The sequence below is a fragment of the Schistocerca americana genome, chromosome 10 (assembly GCF_021461395.2).
Source record: "Schistocerca americana isolate TAMUIC-IGC-003095 chromosome 10, iqSchAmer2.1, whole genome shotgun sequence".
Lineage (NCBI taxonomy): Eukaryota > Metazoa > Arthropoda > Insecta > Orthoptera > Acrididae > Schistocerca > Schistocerca americana.
The window spans coordinates 201,192,338-201,216,163 of record NC_060128.1 but is presented as its reverse complement, the minus strand read 5'-3'; the positions used below and the strand labels follow the sequence as shown (position 1 = coordinate 201,216,163).

The following is a 23,826-nucleotide window of genomic DNA, read 5'->3' as shown; positions in this document are numbered from 1 at the left end:
CGGGTCTTTCACAGTTCCAACTGAACTACGTCCTTCGTCAGGGCTCCGATTATCTGTCGTTGTGCCCTGAAATGCGGGACATCCTATCCAAAATACTTCCGGCCCCTACCAAAGTGGTGCCTGCCATCTACCCACCCAGCACCAACTACTCTTGTCCCATCACAGACTTAAACCTACTCCATCGGAGGGCAGGCTATCTGAGAAGGCAGCCGTGTTACATAGTGGCACTGCTACAATCCCTGCTCAGCATTTTGATTTGCTACGACAACGGACCAGACGACAACTAGAATGAGTGGCCACCACCAAACTTGCCAAACATGAGGTGGACCGACCAGTGGCACAACATTCAGCAGAGCACAACAGGCAAGATTCCAATGGATGCTTCACAACCTGTGCTATCTGGATCCTCCTCACCACCCACAAGCTTTTCTGAGCTCTTCAAATGGAAGTTATCCTTAGAACAAAGAGCTGGCAGTCGACTGGTCACAGTGTAAAGAAAGGGACAGTTGTGTGTGTGTGTGTGTGTGTGTGTGTGTGTGTGTGTGTTTCCTACAGCTAGAAAACGGGAGTGCATCCCAAAAGGCTCCGTAGCTTTCGTTCTTGCGCCTATCGACGACACAGTGCTTCTGACTTCCAGTCTGTCATCTCCTTTGTTCTTAAATAATTTGTAAATTTCAATGACTTTCCATAGATTACATTACTTTCTTCATCTGTATTGTAAATGTCATCTTAAAACTCACACAAGCTGTCAGTACTTGCTGTAGAAGCATATTTTTTTTACGCATAACTGACCATTGAGAACAACCGTTTTTGTACTTGGGCAATGAGAAATTTTTAGATAAGTAACCGAGATCTAGTCTCGCAAACTGTCATATATTTTTCTTCCCTCCTCTCCCGTGTTACAGGGGCACGCCGAGGCAAACGGCAGAGAGGAGTTCCTGAGGTTCCACGAGCAGGCAGCCGCGAAGACGAAGAGGGAGCACGACGAGCGGGTCGCCGCACTGCAGTATGTGTCGCCGACTCCGCCCGTCCTGTCGGCGTTCGCTTTTAGACCGTAACACCTCGCGGGAGGAACTGCTGTTACCGGCAGGACCCCTGCCGTGCACCAGTTACTGAGAGTGGAAAGCTGAGTGCACTCTGTGTGGTGAAGAGGGGTGGGTGGACAGAGAGACGGGTCAGAAAACAAAAAATATTGGAAACTAAAAGTAAATGAAGAAAGGAATAGTTACTGAGAAGAAATGCCGAAATCAAATAAATTGACGTAAGTTAAAGCCCGGGGGGTGGCGAGAACCGAGGACGCGTTCTCACCTGCGGAGCTCGACCGATGTGTCACGGACCGTGCTGTGCGACCAGATATTGCGTGTCGCTAGCATACACCTTCTGGCCCTCTGCCTGTGCCCGTTTGTCCCGACCGATAACTGGCCGGTAGTCGTGGCCGAACGGCATTTACTTGATAGCTGGTATACGAGGTGGGCCTCACCACAGGTGGCTCTCTCTCTCTGATAGTACGGGGCTGCTGTAGGTGGTGGTAGGAGGGTGCACAGTGGGGACAGGAGGAGCAGAGGGTCTGACGAGGATATTGTCCAGACTGGGAATGCGATAAAAAGCTATTCTACTTGTGGTGGGCAAAATGTCGGACGGGAAGACCTCATTTTAGGGCACGATCTTAAGAAGTATTGGAGTAATACATTCGAGACTGGGATAGTACTGAGTGACAAATGGAGTACTCTGTAGTTGTTTTTTTGAAGATATCTGCAGTGTGACGGGCTGGGAAATCTGCCTTTAAACTGGTCTTCACATCCGGTGCAGGCTGAGGTGAGAATGGTGACGTACTGCCGTAAAGAGAGGGCATCCGAACAGATACATTTTCCTCAATTACCGAGGCTGTCGGGAGGGCACATCTGACGTGTGAAGTACGGCAACTGTCGGAATGTCAGTAGGTTTAACGTGGACAGAATCGTGTAGCCGGCCTGCGGCGAGGATGTGATCGACGTAGAGGAAAGTGGCACGGGATCTGAAATAGGACCGTGTGGAATCTAATTGGGTGAGTGTATTAAGAGATTTCGGGAATTTTAACAGATCGGCCTCACCGGGAGTCGGTACGGTGAAGGTTGTTGTTGTTGTGGTCTTCAGTCCTGAGACTGGTTTGATGCAGCTCTCCATGCTACTCTATCCTGTGCAAGCTTTTTCATCTCCCAGTACCTACTGCAACCTACATCCTTCTGAATCTGCTTAGTGTATTCATCTCTTGGTCTCCCTCTACGATTTTTACCCTCCACGCTGCCCTCCAATACTAAATTGGTGATCCCTTGATGCCTCAGAACATGTCCTACCAACCGATCCCTTCTTCTGGTCAAGTTGTGCCACAAACTTCTCTTCTCCCCAATCCTATTCAATACTTCCTCATTAGTTATGTGATCTACCCATCTAATCTTCAGCATTCTTCTGTAGCACCATATTTCGAAAGCTTCTATTCTCTTCTTGTCCAAACTATTTATCGTCCATGTTTCACTTCCATACATGGCTACACTCCATACGAATACTTTCAGAAATGACTTCCTGACACTTAAATCTATACTCGATGTTAACAAATTTCTCTTCTTCAGAAACGCTTTCCTTGCCATTGCCAGCCTACATTTTATATCCTCTCTACTTCGACCATCATCAGTTATTTTGCTCCCCAAATAGCAAAACTCCTTTACTACTTTAAGTGCCTCATTTCCTAATCTAATTCCCTCAGCATCACCCGACTTAATTCGACTACATTCCATTATCCTTGTTTTGCTTTTATTGATGTTCATCTTATATCCTCCTTTCAAGACACTGTCCATTCCATTCAACTGCTCTTCCAAGTCCTTTGCTGTCTCCGACAGAATTACAATGTCATCGGCGAACCTCAAAGTTTTTACTTCTTGTCCATGAATTTTAATACCTACTCCGAATTTTTCTTTTGTTTCCTTTACTGCTTGCTCAATATACAGATTGAACAACATCGGGGAGAGGCTACAACCCTGTCTTACTCCCTTCCCAACCACTGCTTCCCTTTCATGTCCCTCGACTCTTATAACTGCCATCTGGTTTCTGTACAAATTGTAAATAGCCTTTCGCTCCCTGTATTTTACCCCTGCCACCTTTAGAATTTGAAAGAGAGTATTCCAGTCAACATTGTCAAAAGCTTTCTCTAAGTCTACAAATGCTAGAAACGTAGGTTTGCCTTTCCTTAATCTTTCTTCTAAGATAAGTCGTAAGGTCAGTATTGCCTCACGTGTTCCAGTGTTTCTACGGAATCCAAACTGATCTTCCCCGAGGTTGGCTTCTACTAGTTTTTCCATTCGTCTGTAAAGAATTCGTGTTAGTATTTTGCAGCTGTGACTTATTAAGCTGATAGTTCGGTAATTTTCACATCTGTCAACACCTGCTTTCTTTGGGATTGGAATTATTATATTCTTCTTGAAATCTGAGGGTATTTCGCCTGTTTCATACATCTTGCTCACCAGATGATAGAGTTTTGTCAGGACAGGCTCTCCCATGGCCGTCAGTAGTTCCAATGGAATATTGTCTACTCCGGGGGCCTTGTTTCGACTCAGGTCTTTCAGTGCTCTGTCAAACTCTTCACGCAGTATCATATCTCCCATTTCATCTTCATCTACATCCTCTTCCATTTCCATAATATTGTCCTCAAGTACACCGCCCTTGTATAGACCCTCTAGATACTAGATCTAGAACACGGTGAAGGTGTTTCAGTGTATCTAAACCGAACCGGGAGCCGAATGTTTATTATATCGGGAGAGCCCCCTCCGAGGCACCCGGGGAACGGTCGGCGTAGGAAGGAGCCTCGGTCCGCTCGGCTGTGCCCCTGATCTTTTTCTATGTATGCCCCTCGAAGGTAAAGTAGCTGCTGGTAAGTGTAAGGTGAGCAGGACAGACATAATTGGTTTAGAACCAGGTGGGCACTGACTGAGGAAATGTCCAGCAGCAGGCAGACAGTGAACACGGGGAAGGTCAGTTTAGAGGCAGGTGGCATCAGTGGTGAAAAGCAAGTTGGGTGGTGGGATTGGGATGGGCACAGATTTGAGCCGACCTAGGGAATGGACGGTATCTTAAATATAGAAAGTAAGTCTTTGTACTACAGGTTGCAGGCATTGATTAACTGATGCAGATATATGATTTTTTTACCATTTTTCTGATCTTTTTTCTTGCTTTTCTTCCTTTTTCCTCTCTTTTTGCCCCATCTACTCCTTTTTTGCCACTCCCACAATCTGCAACTTTCTAGACCCCCCTCTCTTGCCGTGATGTATCCCGTCACGTATTTTGTTCGGTCCATCCAAAAACTTGCTTTTGCAGTATTGGAACTGAGGCTCCTTACACTTACCTGCCTAATCTGTAAGCTATATGCCTCACCTGTCAATTTCCATTACACCAGATTTCTCACCTTCTACAAAGTCCTGCAGTAATCTGCCCCTCACGTTTCCTCGGACGGTACCGTCTGCCGGGCCGACTGCGAACTGTGATGACGGGCCGGACTTCACCTCGAAATCTGTCCCGGCTCCTCCAAAAATACCTCGACAGTGGTGTTTCCTTTTCTGTCCGGCTCCAGCTCCCTAAACAGCCACGATTCCCGTTCTGCAAACCGATCGCGGCCGACCTCCTGGACATCCTGCGGCCCCCACCGCTGCCTCCCGATCGACGATAACTCGCTGTCATGAGAACTGGTCACCTTCTCGACCTCTCGAGTTGGGCACTCTCTCTCTCTGTCCGAAGTATCCGTATTTTCCGAGGATCTCACTTTCGGCCTCAAACCTGTATTTCGTCGAGCAACTTTGGTGAAGGACGTACTTCCCTTCGCAGTTAATGTGAATCGGAAATATCACTTTGGAACTCTATCGCAAAACCCTTGTGATAGCAGACGTGACACCGAACGCAGCCTCCGACAGTTGGCACACGATTCGTCGTCACTACCTCAAAATCGCCACACTCACAGGATTTCAGAGTATTCCTCACATCCGGCATTGCTTCTCAACCCTTCCTCGGGTCCTCACAATATGACCCTAGCTTGTCCTCAACAGAACCCCAGGCTCTACATTCCCTAAAAACTGAAAAACTGATGACACCGTCATTATCCTCCCTGCAGACAACAGATGTACCACTGTGGTACTTGACCGAAGGAGTTGTTCGCGAAGGTCTACGCCAGCTGTCTGCCACCTCTATTTACAGCATCTGCCACCGAGATTCCGTCCCCGTCATTGTCATGCAGTCCCTCGTTAAAACATCGGCCGCCCCACCCTCTCCCGAGGGTCTGACACCTCGATCCACCTGAACCGTGCATCCCCACGTTTTAACCCTCTTCCTGACAGCCACAAACCCAATCACCGTGGCTATCACACTGTTGCTGGCTTCGAAGCACCCACCGAATGTATATTTTCTTTAGTTGATCGACACTTGCAACCCACAGCACAAAGACTTGCTTCCTGTATTAAAGATGCTGACAGTTTCCTAGATCGTCCGAAGCCTGTGCCCTTCCCGTTCCCAGCACATAACTCGCTTGTCACCACTGGTGCGATCTCCTCCTATGCCGACATTCCCCACGTATGTGGTCCGCCTGCTCCTGGACATTTCCTCAGTCGGTGCCCACCCGATTAAACCGACGGCGCCCTTCCCGTTCACCTTAATCGACTTTACACTTACCGGCAACTACTTTACCTTTGAGGTGCGGATGTAGAAACAGGTCAGGGGCACAGCCTTTGGGACCGGGATGGCTCTTCCTGTGCCAGCCTTTTCATTGGTCACTCGTAGCGGCTGTCCTGGGATTCGTGAGCCTTCAGCCTCCGGTTTGGATTAGATACACTGACGATACCTTTGCCGTACGGACACACGGTCAGGCTGACATCGTAAAATTCGTGGAACCTACAAATACTACTCGTGAGTAAATTTCACAAGGTCCTATTCCAAATCGTGTGCCACTTTCCTCGATGTCAATCTTGTCCTCGTAGATGCTCGTCTGCCTACATCAGTTTAAATTAAACGTACTAACAAATGACAGTACTTACGTTTCGACACTGGCCGTACTTTTTGAGTCGATGTCGCCTCTCGTACTGCCTCGGCATTCGAGGCGTACGTATTTGTTCGGACGCGGACTCTTTACGGCGGCACTCCGCCGTTCTCGTCTCGGCCTTCACTGGATGTGGAGCCTAGTTTGAGAGCAGACTTAGTAGACCGTCACATCCGACCCCGGTAGTGCCGATTCCTCCGAAAGACGACTCAGGACTGAACCGCTCGTCACTCGCTACTATTCCGGTCTCGAATTTATTATTTGGCTACTTCGACAAGGCTACGACTTCCTTAAATTGTACCGTAAAATGGGGTCCACTCTGTTCGACGTATTGCCCGCCGCACGTAGAATAGCTTTTCGTCGACCTCCCGATCTGTGCGATATCCTCGTCGGACTCTTTGCCCTTTCTGCGCCGGTTTCCCTACCCTGCGGTTCCTACTCCTGTGACCGTCCCAGCTGCGAGGCTTGCCCTGTGCACCCTCCTGCCACCACCTGTACTAGTCCTGCAGCTGGCAAAAGATATAATTATGGAGAGCGAACTGTGAAACGACACGTCGTGTAGCAGCTGTCACGTAAACGTGGTCTCTACTGCCGAATTATCGGTTAGGATAAATGGGTCGGGTCAATTTTGGGGCGGAGACCGAACTGCGAGGTCGTCGGTCTTGTCGAATTTTTCTGGTGTGAATATTTCTTCTCAGTAAGTATTCCTTTCTTCACTCCCTTTAGTTTTCTTTATCTTTTATTTCCTGACCTGTCTGTTTTTGCCCACCTTGTACCTCTACCACATACAATCCTCTCTTATTGACTTGTGTATGATATTTTGTCAGTAATTTCTGTCTTGCATATTACCCTGTCTTCTACCTTTAAGGTCTCAGGTTTTCAAATCTCGTTCAGAGAAGTCCCTTAAGTCTCCCCACCTGTGGTTCCGACCTGGGTTTCTGGGCAACTTTTCTGAGCTCTCACCATTTCCTAAAACTGACCGATCCTTTACCTTCGCCATTCTTCCTCTCTCTTCGACCCTTCTGTGTGGAGGAGGCGCCACGGCTCCAAAGGCTCACACATTTCGATACCTTTACACGTTTTCTTGTGCCGCAACTTGGTGAGTAGGTTTTTCACGTATCTGAAGGAGACTTATAGTATAACATTGTTTTCGGAACCTGCAAAAGAATATCTATTCGTGCCTTTGAAGAAGGGTAGCTCCATTTGGAGAAATCGTGAAACTGGGGATCATTGTAATCGTCGTCACTCTACCTTCCTCCCGAAGCCCGGCCGGAATAGGCTCTCCTCGCCGGCCTGCGCCGTGCGAGCCTTTCGACCTCTGCAGGACCCCTGCACTCCCCGACTGTGTGACGCCCCTTACCTGCGTCTCGCTGTACATTCGTTGTTCCTCACAGTTCCCTGCATCGTCTTTAATCGTTGCTCCTCGCAGTTCCCTGCGTCACCTTTAATGCCTCGGTATGTGTCGTTACAACTTACCCCTTCCTTCACTCAAGTTGTGGCACGGAACCCTCGTCTCCAGTGTGATTCAGTGTCACTACATCATTTATCTGATCTACGTATCTAATCTCCAAGATTCTTCTGTAGCAGCACATTTAAAAAAGCCTCTGTCATCTTCCAGTGTGTACCATCTGTCGTCCACTTTCCTCTTCCTTATAAGGTTACGTTTGAAACAAATAAGCAGAATTTATATTTTAGAAACTCGAGTGCATAGTATTTATGTCACACAATAGTATTTATTTAATAGCTCGTTACAAACTGGCTTTCGGCTTCAGGGCCCACAGTCAGTTGAAAGCTAGTTCGGAACGAGCTATTAAGTAAATATTATTGTGGGACATAAATACTATGTATTCGAGTTTCTAACATGTTCCATAAAAAATGTGTAATGCTTTTTAAAATATTTCTCTCTTTTTAAGGAAGCTTTTCTCGCTATTTCCAGTCGTCAGTTTATGTTCTCTGTGTTTCTGTAATTGTAAATTATTTTGTTGCCGAAGTAGTAATACTTTTCTACTGCTTTTAGTGTCCCATTTGATAAACTAGTTTCCTTCAGTTTGTGTCTACTGTGTACGTGACAACCTCATTTTGAAAAAATTCGACCAACTTTGCGAGCCTTTTTCTGCCCGACGGAATTAAAGTGTTCTCGGCAAACTGAGTTTTTGTTTTCTCCCCGCCAGACTGTACTTCCCTATTCCAAAACTCTCCTCAGGTTCTTTTACTGCTCACACACTGTGTAGACCGAATGTCGGAGAAAGTGAAACGAGACTGTAATTGAGAAAATTTCTCCGAGTAACTTAAGGTAAATACCAGCACAGGTTATCAGAGTGAGTCACAGCTGGCTGCCTTTTCTGTCATCTTCGAGCTGAGAGAGTGCTGGACCTCTTTGCCAGTTTGAGTTCTGTGGGTTGTAGAGAATTTCCACCACTTAACTTCCCGTGAATTGCATGTTAGTTTTACGTCTGACTGTCGACTTCTCTCCTACTTGTCGAGTCCGTTCGGAAAGGACCGAAACTCTATTCCGACGGGGCAACGAAACGTTCTAAAAATTTACATCGGGCGCAGTGTTCCGAACGGTTCTCCAGATTCGAAACACACTGTCAGCGGGTCGATGGCAGCCCACGACTGGAAAAGCCTTCGACGTCGGCTGGTGATAACCGTGTTTGGAAAACTGGTGTTCCTGTGCGTGCAAATGGCTTTGGGATATCCGTCGGTTTGTGCCGTGAGGATTCTCTAGAATGTACAGTGTGCAGTGAGTTGAAGGAAAGCTTTAATTGACTGAATATTACTTGTTTGTGGAAAATGTGATGATGTTAGTCTACTAAATTATGCATTATCTTTCTGTGTCTGTTATGTAAATATATTTTTAAACTGTGTATAGATTCTCAATCCTTAGTGTAGAATCATATTTTCTGTGGCATGAATCGTGAGACAGTAACAATAACTGTTTTGTACAAGACGTTGGTAAATACGTATGTGACCTCCCTTTTTTTTTTTTAATGTTGTAGGAGTGTGTCAAAGTGGTACTTAGTTGTTTTCCCTTAATGTCAGTGGAATCGAGCATTCCAAATTTTTGCCTCTGTGTTAAATGGTGTGATAACTGTGCATATATCTGAACAGACTGTGTAAGAAAACTCGCCCAGCTCCGTCGGTTGGCTCTCCTTGCCCGGTCCACCTACACCTCCGGCCTTGTTTCCTGCTACATTTTTATGTTTCCAAAGTTGGACTCCAGTTTGTATAATGTATGTATGACATTTATTATATTTCACCCTCGTGCGGACAGTTATTTTGGCTATGTTGAGACAGGCAGAGAGACGGTGACACACTCTGTGACTTTAGTGTCCGTTCGGCTTATAAAGATCCACCCGTCCGTCTCCGACACCGTCACACTTCTCCGAAAGATGTGGCAGAAGCGATCGTTACCGGAGCAAAATCCTTTCTCTCTGACTCTGTTACGTAGCTGGGTTCTCCGAGTCCTTTCTTGTAGGAGTAAAGAGTCTTTGGCATAATTGCCTCCACTACATTGCACAACTAAATTGCACCTGCAGATTTAAAAGACGGATAATGACCTATTTCTTAAACTTACAATAATTTTGTCCCTTCTTTTTCAGTACACACATAATCCCAATAAAACTAAGAAACATCCTTTCGCACCTGGCCTTTCTCTTTTCTCAAACTCTGTAGATGGTGTGGTCGACCTGAATTTCTGTGTCTTGGAACCCCCCCGTCATGATATTGCACTGTTGTTGCATCCGTGATTACATTTGTGTCCTCTGCTGTTACTACTTTTTATTATTATTATCAGTAATAGTAGTATTAATAACAACAACAACAGCAACAACAATAATAATACTGCTTTTTGTTCTTTATCACTATTGTTATTTCAAATGGTGTTTGTATATGGAAATGATCTATTCATGTACATTACTAGTGTTATTATTATCAAATGTAAATTATTCAGAGTTGTGGGGCCACATATTTCTCTTCAAACTTTTGCAAGGCTCGACGTTCTAACTTCTTCCCTGGGATGTTCTTGCGTGTTTCCAAAGTTGGACTCCAGTTTGTATAATGTATGTATGACATTTATTATATTTCACCCTCGTGCGGACAGTTATTTTGGCTATGTTGAGACAGGCAGAGAGACGGTGACACACTCTGTGACTTTAGTGTCCGTTCGGCTTATAAAGATCCACCCGTCCGTCTCCGACACCGTCACACTTCTCCGAAAGATGTGGCAGAAGCGATCGTTACCGGAGCAAAATCCTTTCTCTCTGACTCTGTTACGTAGCTGGGTTCTCCGAGTCCTTTCTTGTAGGAGTAAAGAGTCTTTGGCATAATTGCCTCCACTACATTGCACAACTAAATTGCACCTGCAGATTTAAAAGACGGATAATGACCTATTTCTTAAACTTACAATAATTTTGTCCCTTCTTTTTCAGTACACACATAATCCCAATAAAACTAAGAAACATCCTTTCGCACCTGGCCTTTCTCTTTTCTCAAACTCTGTAGATGGTGTGGTCGACCTGAATTTCTGTGTCTTGGAACCCCCCGTCATGATATTGCACTGTTGTTGCATCCGTGATTACATTTGTGTCCTCTGCTGTTACTACTTTTTATTATTATTATCAGTAATAGTAGTATTAATAACAACAACAACAGCAACAACAATAATAATACTGCTTTTTGTTCTTTATCACTATTGTTATTTCAAATGGTGTTTGTATATGGAAATGATCTATTCATGTACATTACTAGTGTTATTATTATCAAATGTAAATTATTCAGAGTTGTGGGGCCACATATTTCTCCTCAAACTTTTGCAAGGCTCGACGTTCTAACTTCTTCCCTGGGATGTTCTTGCGTGTGGTAAATGTTGATCCAGCTGCTGACTCCAGAAGAACCCAGAAAGAGTTGACAACAGAGGTTTCGAAATGTCGAGTTTCGGAGAAGTTTGGACAGGAACGAGAACTGGGAACATTTTACTTTCAACAGTGACAGACACAAAAGCCTGCATAATCATTATTGCTGTTTTTAATGTTAATAATAGAAGAAAGGATAACTTCTTCTTCTTTTTCTTCTTCTTCACGTGTTACGGTGTCTGTAGGACCGTGTGCTGTGCCTTACTGGATTGCATTTCCTCTTCTCCTCCCAGAACCTCTTCATCCTTAAATTTCTTCTCTCCTGCTCTTTTCCTGAGATCTTCAGTATCCTCTATCCTCTTTCTGTACCCATCTCTGTCACCGACACACGGCATACGGGTTGGTGCGTATTTGCTTTTCCAATTTTTCTATCTTTCCACCTCGATCCCTAATTCTCGTCAGTCTTTCCGCAGTTTGACAACCCACTCGGTTCCCGTCTCTCCTCTTGTCCTGCCTGCTGTTTCCTGTACTATTTTCACCATTCCTGTTATCTAAATAAACTGTAAACAAGAATTTATATTCGTATTACCTCGACGTCCTCAGTATGTCGAAGCCTCTGATCTCGTCAGGTCGAGTAAATAAATATTAAAGAGTCGGGTGACAATTTCTCAGACGGACGACACGTAGTGAGTTCACGAGACACGGAGGCCGGCATGTGACGTCTGTACGTTTTGCAGGTGTCAGCTGGAGAAGGCTGCCGAGGAGTGTGACCGAGTGAAGCGGATGTACGTGGAGGTGTGCGGCTCCAAGGAGCTGCTGCTGCAGGGGGTGCAGGAGGAGCGCGCCGGCTGGGAGGCGGAGAGGGCGGAGCTGCGGCGGGAGGCCGCCCAGCTGCGGGCGCGTCTCGACCTCTACGCGGGGAGGGTCTCCCGGGAGATCGACAGGGGTGAGTCGGGGCACTGCCTGCCGCACTCCGGTACCTGCCGGGCGGACACTACGTCCCTCAAAAGACGGAAGCGGTTCGGTGCCACATCTACGGTGGGACGGAGCCGCTCTCTGCTTCCCGCAGTTTGTAGGTGACACTCTGGACTAATTCTAACAGATATTTGCGGAGCGGAGGAAACGAGCTCTGTCCGCAGACTCGCGGCACGTCGGCAGCTCGGGGGTGAGAGGTGGTACGGAGAGAATGGAATGCGAGGTGCCGGCACGACACACGAGCTCTGTGCTTTGTATCTTCTCTTTGAAAGTAAAAACTGACTTAGAGGTGTAACGAATCTAACGGGATTTGTTAAATCGAAATTGGTAGGTTTGTATCGAATGAAGGTGTTTGTAGCTACTAATTCCATTCCAGATTCTCTAAACAATTCAGTATTCAGTGTTAACCCTGTAATGTATTGATTTTACAATTTGTGTTCCAGAAAATACTGTTTTTTATTAACAAGAAGCATCCTGTAAAGATTGACATTACTACATATAGCCGTATAAAGATAACTTTGAAAGCTCAAAATAATGAATTACAAATTTCCTGAATATACTTGTGCACTGGACTTTGATCCGTGTATTCTGACACTTAGCCTTTTTTAGTTTTGTACAGATACGAAGTCAGACGACGTATTTCGCGTTCGTTTCCCTCAAACGGAAATCTCGGAAGAGCCTACCGGAGCACAGTAGACGTATTTATCTCTTACTGTTGGCGAGTACTCGTCAGTTGTCTGATGAACGGTTATCACTTTCGGTCTCTGACGACATGTCATTGCGTCCTTCTCTCCAGTTTCTGGGCTGCTACGTTCGATGTCAGCTAAGGATCACTACGGTCGTCCATTTTCCGGAGCACTGCCTAACCGACAATACGGGACAGTGGCTGAAAACGCACGTATTGCTATCGAGTTTTTGAAGCTGCAACAGTAAACGCAATATTTCACGGCACCTACCTCGACTGAAACACGGCAGTTGAAATAGAAACTTCGGACGGAACACTCGCTAGCGGCCGAACGCGTAGCTGTTGGTGCCGGAATGGGTATAAGTGATCTTTTATTTTATTTTTATTTTTTTTTCACTGTCTGTTCATAAGTTGTCTCGGGATTTTCAGTTTCTGTTAAATTAATAAAGACTTGGGACTTTATGTTGAGGGGTTAAAAAGAGGCAGTGCCAATGACACAGTGTGTCAATAGAAAGAATCGTTCAAATTTTAAACATTTATTAACATATATTATGCTGAATTGTAAGTGTATACTGATCACTCTTATTATATTCTCCACGTGTGCAACTTCCTTATCGTTGTCACTACTGTCTGTCGGTATTATTAATTATAATTTTGTTTCAAAAGGTGACTCCGTCAGGAGCCGCGTGCACCACGACCGCCACACCGATATTAATAACAGTGAGAGCTTCAGCATTAGTCGTCGGAGTAGAAATCTTTATTTCTGTCGCAAATCAGTTCGAATCACTGCTTGACCATTGTCAGTGCTGAAGATAAAACAAGAATAAATTGATCAGACTGCACTGTAACATACTACATCTACCCAACTGTACAAGAAAGAAAATAGATCGTTTGCATCAACAAATCTAGTATTAAAGCCCCGTGGACTCATAAATACAAGCTGTAAAGCTGCACTATCTGCACATATAAGTGAAGAGTACGTGTCACACCAAAGATACAAAATCAACTGTGCCAGCTGCTCCTCTCTAGTGATCGTTATTAAAAAACCTGTTATTAATGAAGATGGAAGATATAAGAAATATAGTATTTAATTAATGCACACGTCATGAACATAAATGTAAAAATCTGTAGAATTAATAGTGAAATCATAAAACTGACAACGCTCACACCTACTGGCGTATGTTGCAGGAACCACGTCCCAACATATGTTGTATAGCATGAACCCTACTACAAGATAGCATTGCAGCCATTATATGCATGTAATGCTGAAATAATTCCAGCAAAACCAAAAGAACTAGGTTACACTGTTGTGCCCTTTGACATAAAATGCGTTTATGACAGACAATGTTTAAAATACAATTTAGGTATAAAAATACGCAACACCGTGTAAAAATTTTTTAAAAACCAAATTACAAATTCGTCATTATTCACATTTAGGTGGAGTGAATGTACCATACCATCTGGCATTAATTTTGACACTCATACATTTTTGAGTGACGTATAAAAACCGTGTCGATATAAACATGTATACAATGCCATCTGCAACTTTTTTTAACCAGCATAGAAAATTTTCGTAATCATATTTAGATAAAGTGACATTAACATCATATATTGCCATCATGTGCTCCTGGCATCTGAATCTGGAGAATGATTCCTCCTTTTACTGAAATTCAGACTTAGTCTTCAATATCACATTACAGTTTGGTGTTATGAAATGTCTCATAAGTAAACATAAAGGAAACATAGAGTAACAGTGCACAGCCCTTGCAAACAGATTTTGTTCTGATACGGTCTTCTGCTGTAGTGGTACGATATAAAGGGAATTGAGTAAACCTTATTGCCCATCCACTGTACAGACGGGTCTCATTTTTTATAGTCGGCATCAGAAGTGATGCGAAGCTCTCCCCCGAAAGTGACATCTGCGTATTGAGCAGTGTACGTCTGACTGACTTGTTGCTGCACTATCTATCCTTTGTCACACATGTTTAACGATTTCAATTGTTACGTCAAATCAGGAGGTGAATGGCTTATGGAACCTTACTTCAAATCTTGCCCAGCACGCCTTTAGTGTCGGGCAGACTGGAAGGGGGCTCCGAGTGAGGTTCCACGAGCGCGCGACATCGGATAGGTGTGACATAGGAGGCGAATATAGTTTTGTGGCACACTTGATTGATACTGCCCGTGACATAGTAAATACTGCCCGTGACATCATAATTAAAATTGTTGCAAGGGATGAAAAGGAAGATGTCGCGATCTCCTCGAGGAGGTGGAGATACGTAGTGTAGTAGAAAGTCGGCCAGGTGTATGCTGCTCGATGCGCAGATGTCAGTGAAAAGCACTATCACTCACTTTTGGGATTGCTTTCTATCACTTCTAGTACCGACTACAAAAAATGAGACCCGTCTGTGCAGTGGACGGGCAATAAGATTTACGTAGTTCCCCTTATATCGTACCACTACAGCAGAAGACCGTATGAGAACAAAATTTGTTTGCAAGGGCTGTGCACTGTTACTCTCTGCTCCCTTTATGTTTACTTATGAGACATTTCATAACACCAAACTGTAATGTGATATTGTAAACTAAGTCTGAATTTCAGTAAAAGGAGGAATCATTCTCCAGATTCAGATGCCAGGAGCACATGATGGCAATATACGATGTTAATGTCACTTTATCTAAATATGATTATGAAACTTTTCTATGCTGGTTAAAAAAAGTTGCAGATGGCATTGTACACATGTTTATATCGACATGGTTTTTATACGTCACTCAAAAACGTATGAGTTTCAAAATTAATGCCAGATGGTATGGTACAGTCACACTACCTAAATATGAATGATGATGCATGTGTAATTTGGTTTCTTAAAATTTTTTACACTGTAGGCATTTGGAATTGGGCGAGTATAAAAAATTTAATGTCAAAGGGCACGACAGTGTGACCTAGTTCTTTTGGTTTTGCTGGATTTATTTCAGCATTACATGCACATAATGGCTGCAATGCTATCTTGTAGTAGGGTTCATGCTATACAACATATGTTGGGACGTGGTTCTTGCAACATACGCCAGAAGGTGTGAGCGTTGTCAGTTTTATGATTTCACTATTAATTCTACAGATTTTTGCATTTATGTTCATGACGTGTGCATGGATTAAATACTTTATTTATTAAATCTTCCATCTCAATTAATAACAGGTTTTTTAATAACGATCATTAAAGAGGGCGCAGTTGTGTGTGGTGTTGGCAATGAGCATAGCTGCACAGGTAAGCAGCTGGCTTTGGTCTGACACATACTCTACAGTGACATGTGCAGATATTACAGTTTTACAGCTTGTATTTATGAGTCCATACTAGATACGTTGATGCAAATGATCTCATCTGTATGCTATTCCTTATACAGTTGGGCAGATGTAGTATGTTGTAGTGCAGTCTGATCAATTTATTCTTGTTTTATCTTCAGCACTGATGGTGGTCAAGCAGTGATTGAAATTGATTTGCAACAGAAATAAAGATTTCTACTTCAAATACCAACGCTGAACCGTCCTTTGTCATTAATTATAATTTTACCTGTTGTGAGTTCAACAACACTGAAACATCTCCAGTAATCTTCTTTCACTTGTTGAACATTGTTGCAGTATTTTTCTCCCACTCATGTGACTGGATTTTCCAATTATATTTTGGGTTAAGTGAAAGAAAATAATAATAATAATAATAATAATAATAATAATAATGATAATAATAATCATAATCATAATAATACCAATATTTACCTACTCATTTGGATACCAATATTGACCTACTCATTTGGAGTAGTGAAATGGAGTAACACAGACCTAGAAGCACTCAATACACTTACACGATCACAATGCCACAAATATAGAATACATCACATACATTCAGCAACTGAAAGATTCACATTAAGCAGAAAGGAAGGAGGAAGGGGATTTATCGACATAAAAAACCTACATTATGGACACGTAGACAATTTAAGAAAATTCTTTCTAGAACGAGCAGAAACTAGCAAAATACACAAAGCAATCACTCATATAAATACATCGGCTACACCACTGCAATTTCATAACCACTTCTACAACTCTTTAGATCACATAACTTCAACAGATACGAAGAAAGTAAGTTGGAAAAAGAAAACACTACATGGCAAGCACCCGTATCATCTAACGCAGCCACACATCGATCAAGACGCATCCAACACATGACTAAGAAAAGGCAATATATACAGTGAGACGGAAGGATTCATGATTGCAATACAGGATCAAACAATAAACACCAGATATTACAGCAAGCATATTATTAAAGATCCCAATACCACAACAGATAAATGCAGACTTTGCAAACAACAAATAGAAACAGTAGATCACATCCCAAGCGGGTGTACAATACTAGCAAATACAGAATACCCCAGAAGACATGACAATGTAGCAAAAATAATACATCAACAGCTTGCCTTACAACATACACTTATAAAACAACACATTCCGACATACAAGTATGCACCACAAAATGTACTGTAGAACGATGAATACAAATTGTACTTGAAGAGAACCATTATAACAGATAAAACAACACCACATAACAAACCTGACATCATACTCACCAATAAAAAGAAGAAATTAACACAACTAATCGAAATATCCATACCCAATACAACAAATATACAAAAGAAAACAGGAGAAAAAATTGAAAAATACATCCAACTGGCTGAGGAAGTCAAGGACATGTGGCATCAGGATAAAGTTGACATTATACCAATTATACTATCAACTACAGGAGTCATACCACACAATATCCACCAGTACATGAATGCAATACAGCTACATCCAAACTTATATATACAACTACAGAAATCCGTAATTATTGATACATGTTCAATTACCCGAAAGTTCTTAAATACAATATAACATATACCGTACAGTTAAAAGGAAGTCACGCTTGATCAAGGTCTGTGTCACTTTCCATTTTTGACCAGACATAACGTCTGAGAAAAGAAAATAATAATAATAATAATAATAATAATAATAATAATAATAATAGGAAAACTGAAAAGATTCCAGTTGAATGAAAAACGGCATTAATTCACCTGCTACATTAAAAGAGAGACAAACAAAATGTCAGTAATTAGAGAGGAGTGTCACTTCTGCCAGTGGCATACAAAATATTATCAGAAATTCTCCTGAACAGAGTTGTAGACACTTTAGATAAACAACTGGGAGAATATCAGGGAGGTTTTCGAAAGGGAAGATACTGTGCAGAACAAATTTTTAACTTAAAGTCAATAATTCACCATAGAATGTTAACTGGCAAACCAATAATAGTGTCATTTATTGATTTCGAGAAAGCATTTGATTGTATAGACAGAGAAATAATAGATAAGGTCATTAGAGAATTTGGTGTTAAATCGAAATTAGAAAATTTATGGGAGAAGTATCTCAGCCATTTGAAATAAAAACTGGTGTTAGACAAGGTGAAGGCTGTAACTCTTCAGGCTTTCCCGGCGATCTAATGACATCTTGGGTTGTCGGGTGTTCTGCTGGATATCATCGTCGTACTTGCACGATATTTCGGTCACGTAGCTCGTAACCTTCATCAGGCGCGACCTGAGACTGAGGTCGCACCTGATGAAGGTTACGAGCTACGTGACCGAAATATCGTACAAGTACGACGATGATATCCGGCAGAACACCCGATAACCCAAGATGTCAAGGTGAAGGCTTATCGCCTTTACTGTTTAATTGTATTCTACAAAAATTGTAAGGATCTGGAATTCAGAGCTAAAAAAAATCACAAAATTGAACGAATAACTCTGGGAAGGAAAACAAATGGAATCGAGGTAAACTACTTGGCTGTTAAGGAAGATTTTGCAATACTTTCAGAAAATCTGACAGAAGCAATTATTCAGATGAACCTTCTGGAAAAAATTGCAAACAGAACTGGTCTCAGATTTTCAGCTGAAAAAACAAAATTCATGACAAATATAAAAAACGCACCAAAATTCGTAGAAACACAAATAGGTAAAATAGAGCAAGTAAATAAAGTTAAATATCTTGGGGAGACTATACAACAGAATAGACTAGAAAAATCGGCAATAAATTTAAGAATTAACAAAATGGAAAGAGCATATGGTTTGACCAAAAATATTTACAACAAGAAACGTATATCTAGAAAAACAAAACTAAAACACTACACCACAGTGGTACGATCAGAATGTTTATACGGATCTGAATGTCTAACGATGAACTATAAGATGGACAGACTAGGGGTAGTGGAAAGAAGGATTATTAGAAAAATAATGGGTGCAATAAAAACTGCAGATGATTGGAAAATAAGAAGTAATGAGGAGATCTACAAAAATATAGAAAAGAAATGTGAAGTAATGGCCAAACAAAGATTAACCTTTTTCGGACACCTCTACCGAATGGATGGAAATAGACTAACAAAACAAATACTCCTATATTTCTGGAAGAAGTAATTGACAATACCACTTATTACAGAAGTAGGGGAAGATCTAGAAAGAAACAACACCAAAGAATCAGAAATAGCAGAAAGAAACCATTTTAAAAATAAAATACTAAATTTGGAAGGTTTTCAAAGCAGAAGAAATAAAAAATTGGAAACAACATGGACAGAAGAAAGGAAGAGACTTCGTGGAGAGAAAATGAGGGAATACTGGAAAAATAGGAAACAACAACAAAGAAAGAAGAGGAACTGAAGGTGTTAATGTGATCAGAAAGTGGGTTGCTGTTATACACAGAATCTATATTTGCAACTGAGGTAAACTACACCAGGAGTTCCTACAATAAATAACAGTATTTTTACATGTGGAAGCAGAATGTACGTTCTGGTCCAAGCTGCCAGAGATGGCGGTCACGTGTGCGTGACGTGTGCTTGTTCGTTCGAATGACTATATATCTGTTTTTCCTTTTCTGAAGAATGCTTTGGCCAAAAACTAAATGTGTAACTGTCTTTTTGTTGTGCCTGTGTACAACTCTAATGTGTCATCTTTACAGTGCACACCAATCTGTCTTTTTCCTTGTATTGGTCATTTTAAAGTAATTCAGCCAGAGTGGGAGGCAGTGTCTAACTGAAAAATTTGAACTGAAATTTATGTCTTGTTGAGACAGAGCTGACACTTGCCCTGTGTATGTCATTGTTTGTCTCAGCTGAGAGAGAGGGTGGAGCTGTTCTTTACCTTTTCTCTCCCACTCTCAATTTTTACCACTGTGTTAATTACTTTTCTATCTCCCCTCCACGAAGTACTGTTTCACCTTCTGTGAAAATTGAAAAGAGTAGCTGGTGCTGCCTGGAATCGTTTAGTAACTGCTTCACTACTCACCGAGAGACCTGTTAATTTGTAACACGGCACAATTTGTTCACCACAGCAGTATACGTGAAGTTCCTTATTATCGGTTCACTAATGTCGGCAGTGGGCAGACGTGAAATGTTAGTGTGCCCAAGTCGAACGACAACTGTCGATCGGGAACTGGGGTGCCCCGATTTGGGACATTCGAACGAGTAGTGCTTCCGAGTAACTGGGCTCGAGCCGCAGATCTTTTCACTGCTCGCATACTTTAGTACTTCCGTCAGGCCGTCGAGTTTTCACTGACGACGGTTAAGTGTCGTAGATACGATGTGGTATATCGACCTCAGTACAGCCGGCCGTCGGGCGAGCAGACGGTCTGGTGAAAGAGGAGACACAGCGATACTCGGGAGCTCCCGTGTGGCAGCAGGCTGAGCACTGCACAGACTCCCTACAGTGTGTGTCGTGTTTGCAGTTTGATTTTGGCCGACAGACACGTAACCATGAATGAACTGTCGGTCTTAATGGGAGTAGGAAAGTGAGTACACGGAGAATAATACGTGGTGTGTGCCCTGTGAGTTCCAAGAAAGTTAACTGGTGCCCACAGAGAAATGGGGAAGACAAGTGCAGTGAACTTTTGGATCGGTACGAGGATTTGGCAGACGACTTCCTACCGAGAATTGTGGCGTGAAATGAAACACGACTGCTTCACATCGAACTAGAGACAAAAAGTCAGTTGACGGAACCGCACTGTTGTTGAAACTTGCCGAAGGAGAAGAAATTGAAAACTTCACATCTCACGGGAAGTATCGGCTGTGGTGTTTTTTCACTCGGATGGACTGTCACTCGTGCCATCGCACGATACCGTCCGATCACGTGTCGGTGACGAAACCGCCACCGAGATCTCGAAGCTTCGGTGGACGCCGCCGAAATGCCCACCCTACGGGCCCGATCGATTGGAGCGAACCCTTTGTGGAACGAGACTGGCTCCCTCGTGAAGACCTCTAAACGGTGGATCGAACGAGCCGATCTCGTTTTCTATTGTGTACGTATGCGAGCCTCAGTTCCGCAGTCCTGTAAGGTTGTCAAAAGAAAAATGACATTTCGCCTATCGAGAATGTATCGACGTACTATAAATATCTCAAAAATAAGGAAAAACGATTAGTTATTTTTTTTAATGTAGTGCATTTCTTTCTTAGTGACCTTCATATTTAAAAGATAATTTTACTCCCAGTTTCATTCAAAATATTGGTGTCGAAGAGGATTCTCGATAGATTTTGACGAGACAGATACTTGTAGATCGGCTGCAGCTTGCCTCGGTTACTGACAAATGTTATTGTACTTCCACCTTATAAAACATTCGGATATCTACATCTACTTATCTCCGTCATTAGATCCGTGTTAAAAGTGCAAAGCATTAGCAAACAGAAAAGGGAGGTACATAAAAATAAGACCAGATAAAACGCTTTGGATACGTTCCACTAACATTGCAACAGAGCGTCACACAAACTGTGCTCGGTGTGTACTTAACAGCTCGGTAAATTTAATTTGTACCTCGTGTGCTCCGTTTTCTGTGGTGACTGTGGAGAGCCGTACACGAACTACAAGATAAATTAAAACAATTATCTGCAAGAGTCACTTTTCTTTCTGTTAATTCGACATTTGACAACCCTCGTCCTCACCTGTATCTACGGAAGCGTGCAAACTGTTGAAACCCTGTCTCGTATGATATGAAATAATGCTCTACACAATGATAATTGTTTTAATTTGCCTCGTAGCCCATCAGCATTCTAAGACAGCCTTACGTGAATGGAATTATGTTATTTGGTTTATCCACCTCCTTTGTTCCACAAAATGTTTTTCTTCATTTTTTACTATAGTATTTCTGTTGTATTTTACAAGCCACCCGAGGTTTGTCTCGCTCTCCTCACTGTCGGGCTCTCTGAATTCTGATTCTCCACGTAGACAGTCAGACTTTAGTCGAAAATAATTTAACCTGTACCTCCGGTCTGACTGTCATTGCAGGCTACGCTCTCTGTCGGCACCGAAACTTCGGGACTAAAGAATGTCATTTAGGTTGTGATCTGTCATGTTTTTAAGTAATTAATAAAACTTTATATAAAACTGTGTCATTTATATGTAGGAGGATAACTGCTTCTCTTCACAGTAATAATATATCGCCTAGTGCTAGAATACACGGGTGCACCCTACTGTGACAACCGAATGACGGAGAGTAATATATGTCTGTAAGAATTTTCATTTGCTCCAAAAGAACTAAATGAGAAATTATTTAACGTCCTCAAAAATGGTTAATAGTGCAGCTGGAGGCTGGCTGCTTTACATCAGTTTATAATGGAACAGATTCGTCACCTGTGGCCACTACATTTGACTGAGCTGTTATTTCAGTGGCTGTTGTAAGGCTACTCACCTTACCGAACTGGTGCTTTTGCAAAGTCCAATTGTTGATCACCGGTAGTTTGAGTTATTTTTTAATAAGTTTTGCACACCACCATTGAAATAGTTCTCCATTTTATACTTACTGTTTTTCACTGTTCAAATTGATGGTGATCAGCTTGTATGTAGTAAACTTCGTACTGGTAACACAGTGTGCTAGTAAACCACATAAACTTCAATGAATCTCACATAATAAAACAAATGGCTGTAATGCATTATTCATACCCAATACTGTTAAATACCAAACGAATACATATTACAGTAGGTCCGTACGGACTTCACACGTCAACCGATTGACGTAGCAGCCTTAATTATTCACCGGTTAATGTAGCAACTGTAATCTTCGGAATGCCGAATGTGGATCGAGTAGCAAAGTGAGCGTGCTTAATGAAAGTAACTCCGAGACTGGCTAACACGAATCGTGAGTGGCAAATGTCTGTGGCACCGTAAAACATTAAATTGTACAGTCATTACATTTACTGTAGTGACATAAAATATAGAAAAAGTAGTGAATATTTGTATGTATTGCACACAAAAGTTTATTAAAATAACAAATGATTACATATCTTTTATACTGATATACACGATAAGTGCTATTTCGTGTTGTAGAACTTTGGATGTACACTAATATTCCTGGGATTAGAAACTGTGCCGAGATTTGCTAGAAACTCCAGTAGTTCACAAACTAGCACATTAAACTAGTAAAATTGCAACGACGATACGAGGAGGACCGATTGCTACTCGCCAAATAAGAAGCAGCTCCGAGTCGAAAACGGGCACTGTGAAAAGACTACTCGACATTTAAGCTTTTTGACAAGCAAATCCTCATCCTGCGACCGTGTGTGTCGTGAGTGGCGATCTAGGCTGGGTGCTGGGAACCGGGATACGGTGCAGACAGGGTGGGGGAGAGAGACTAGTGTGTTCCCACCTGTCCACCTGTGTAATCGAGTAAAGCCGGTGTCGGTGGGAAGGCTTCGGGTGGCACAGGCAGCAGACCGGTTGTCCAAGTGAAGCACCTGTCAATCTTTCCTGCTGACACCAGATTTTTCTGCGATGCACAGATGGGAAACCTTGCTGCGACGTATCCTCTGTTCCTTTATTGCCTCTGGCCTTGGCCTACTGTTTATATTTATCTGAAAATTACTTAAAAGTGTTACCAGTTTACTGAAACATTAAACTTTATTTATTCACTTGTATTTTTGGCTAAACAAGATAGTTTTCAGAAATGGTTTTTGTGTATTGTAGGGTGAACAACCCATTCCTGAAACATGGATGTCTAAATCACACTGAAACTGATTAAGGGAAAGATAGATTGCTACTTTACATAAAGATGACATGTTAAGTTGCAGACAAGCATAATTTAAACACACTTACACATTAGTTTTGTTCCAGTCTTCGTCAGAAAAAGATAGAGAAAGAGAAAATCACACACACACACACACACACACACACACACACACACGGGACCGCCATCTCCAGCAGTGTGGATAAGAATACAACTG

The 23,826-nt window shown here is 42.5% G+C and overlaps 1 protein-coding gene across 1 annotated transcript in view; it reads left to right on the top strand.

Moving 5' to 3' along the window:
• LOC124552393 (plectin-like) overlaps positions 1–23,826 on the top strand; it is a 230,501-nt gene that overhangs the window by 130,974 nt on the left and 75,701 nt on the right. Inside the window, exons 11-12 of the mRNA XM_047126654.1 lie at positions 906–1,006; positions 11,640–11,848. Of these exons, the coding sequence (XP_046982610.1) occupies positions 906–1,006; positions 11,640–11,848 (310 nt within the window). The remainder of the gene's footprint in view (positions 1–905; positions 1,007–11,639; positions 11,849–23,826) is intronic.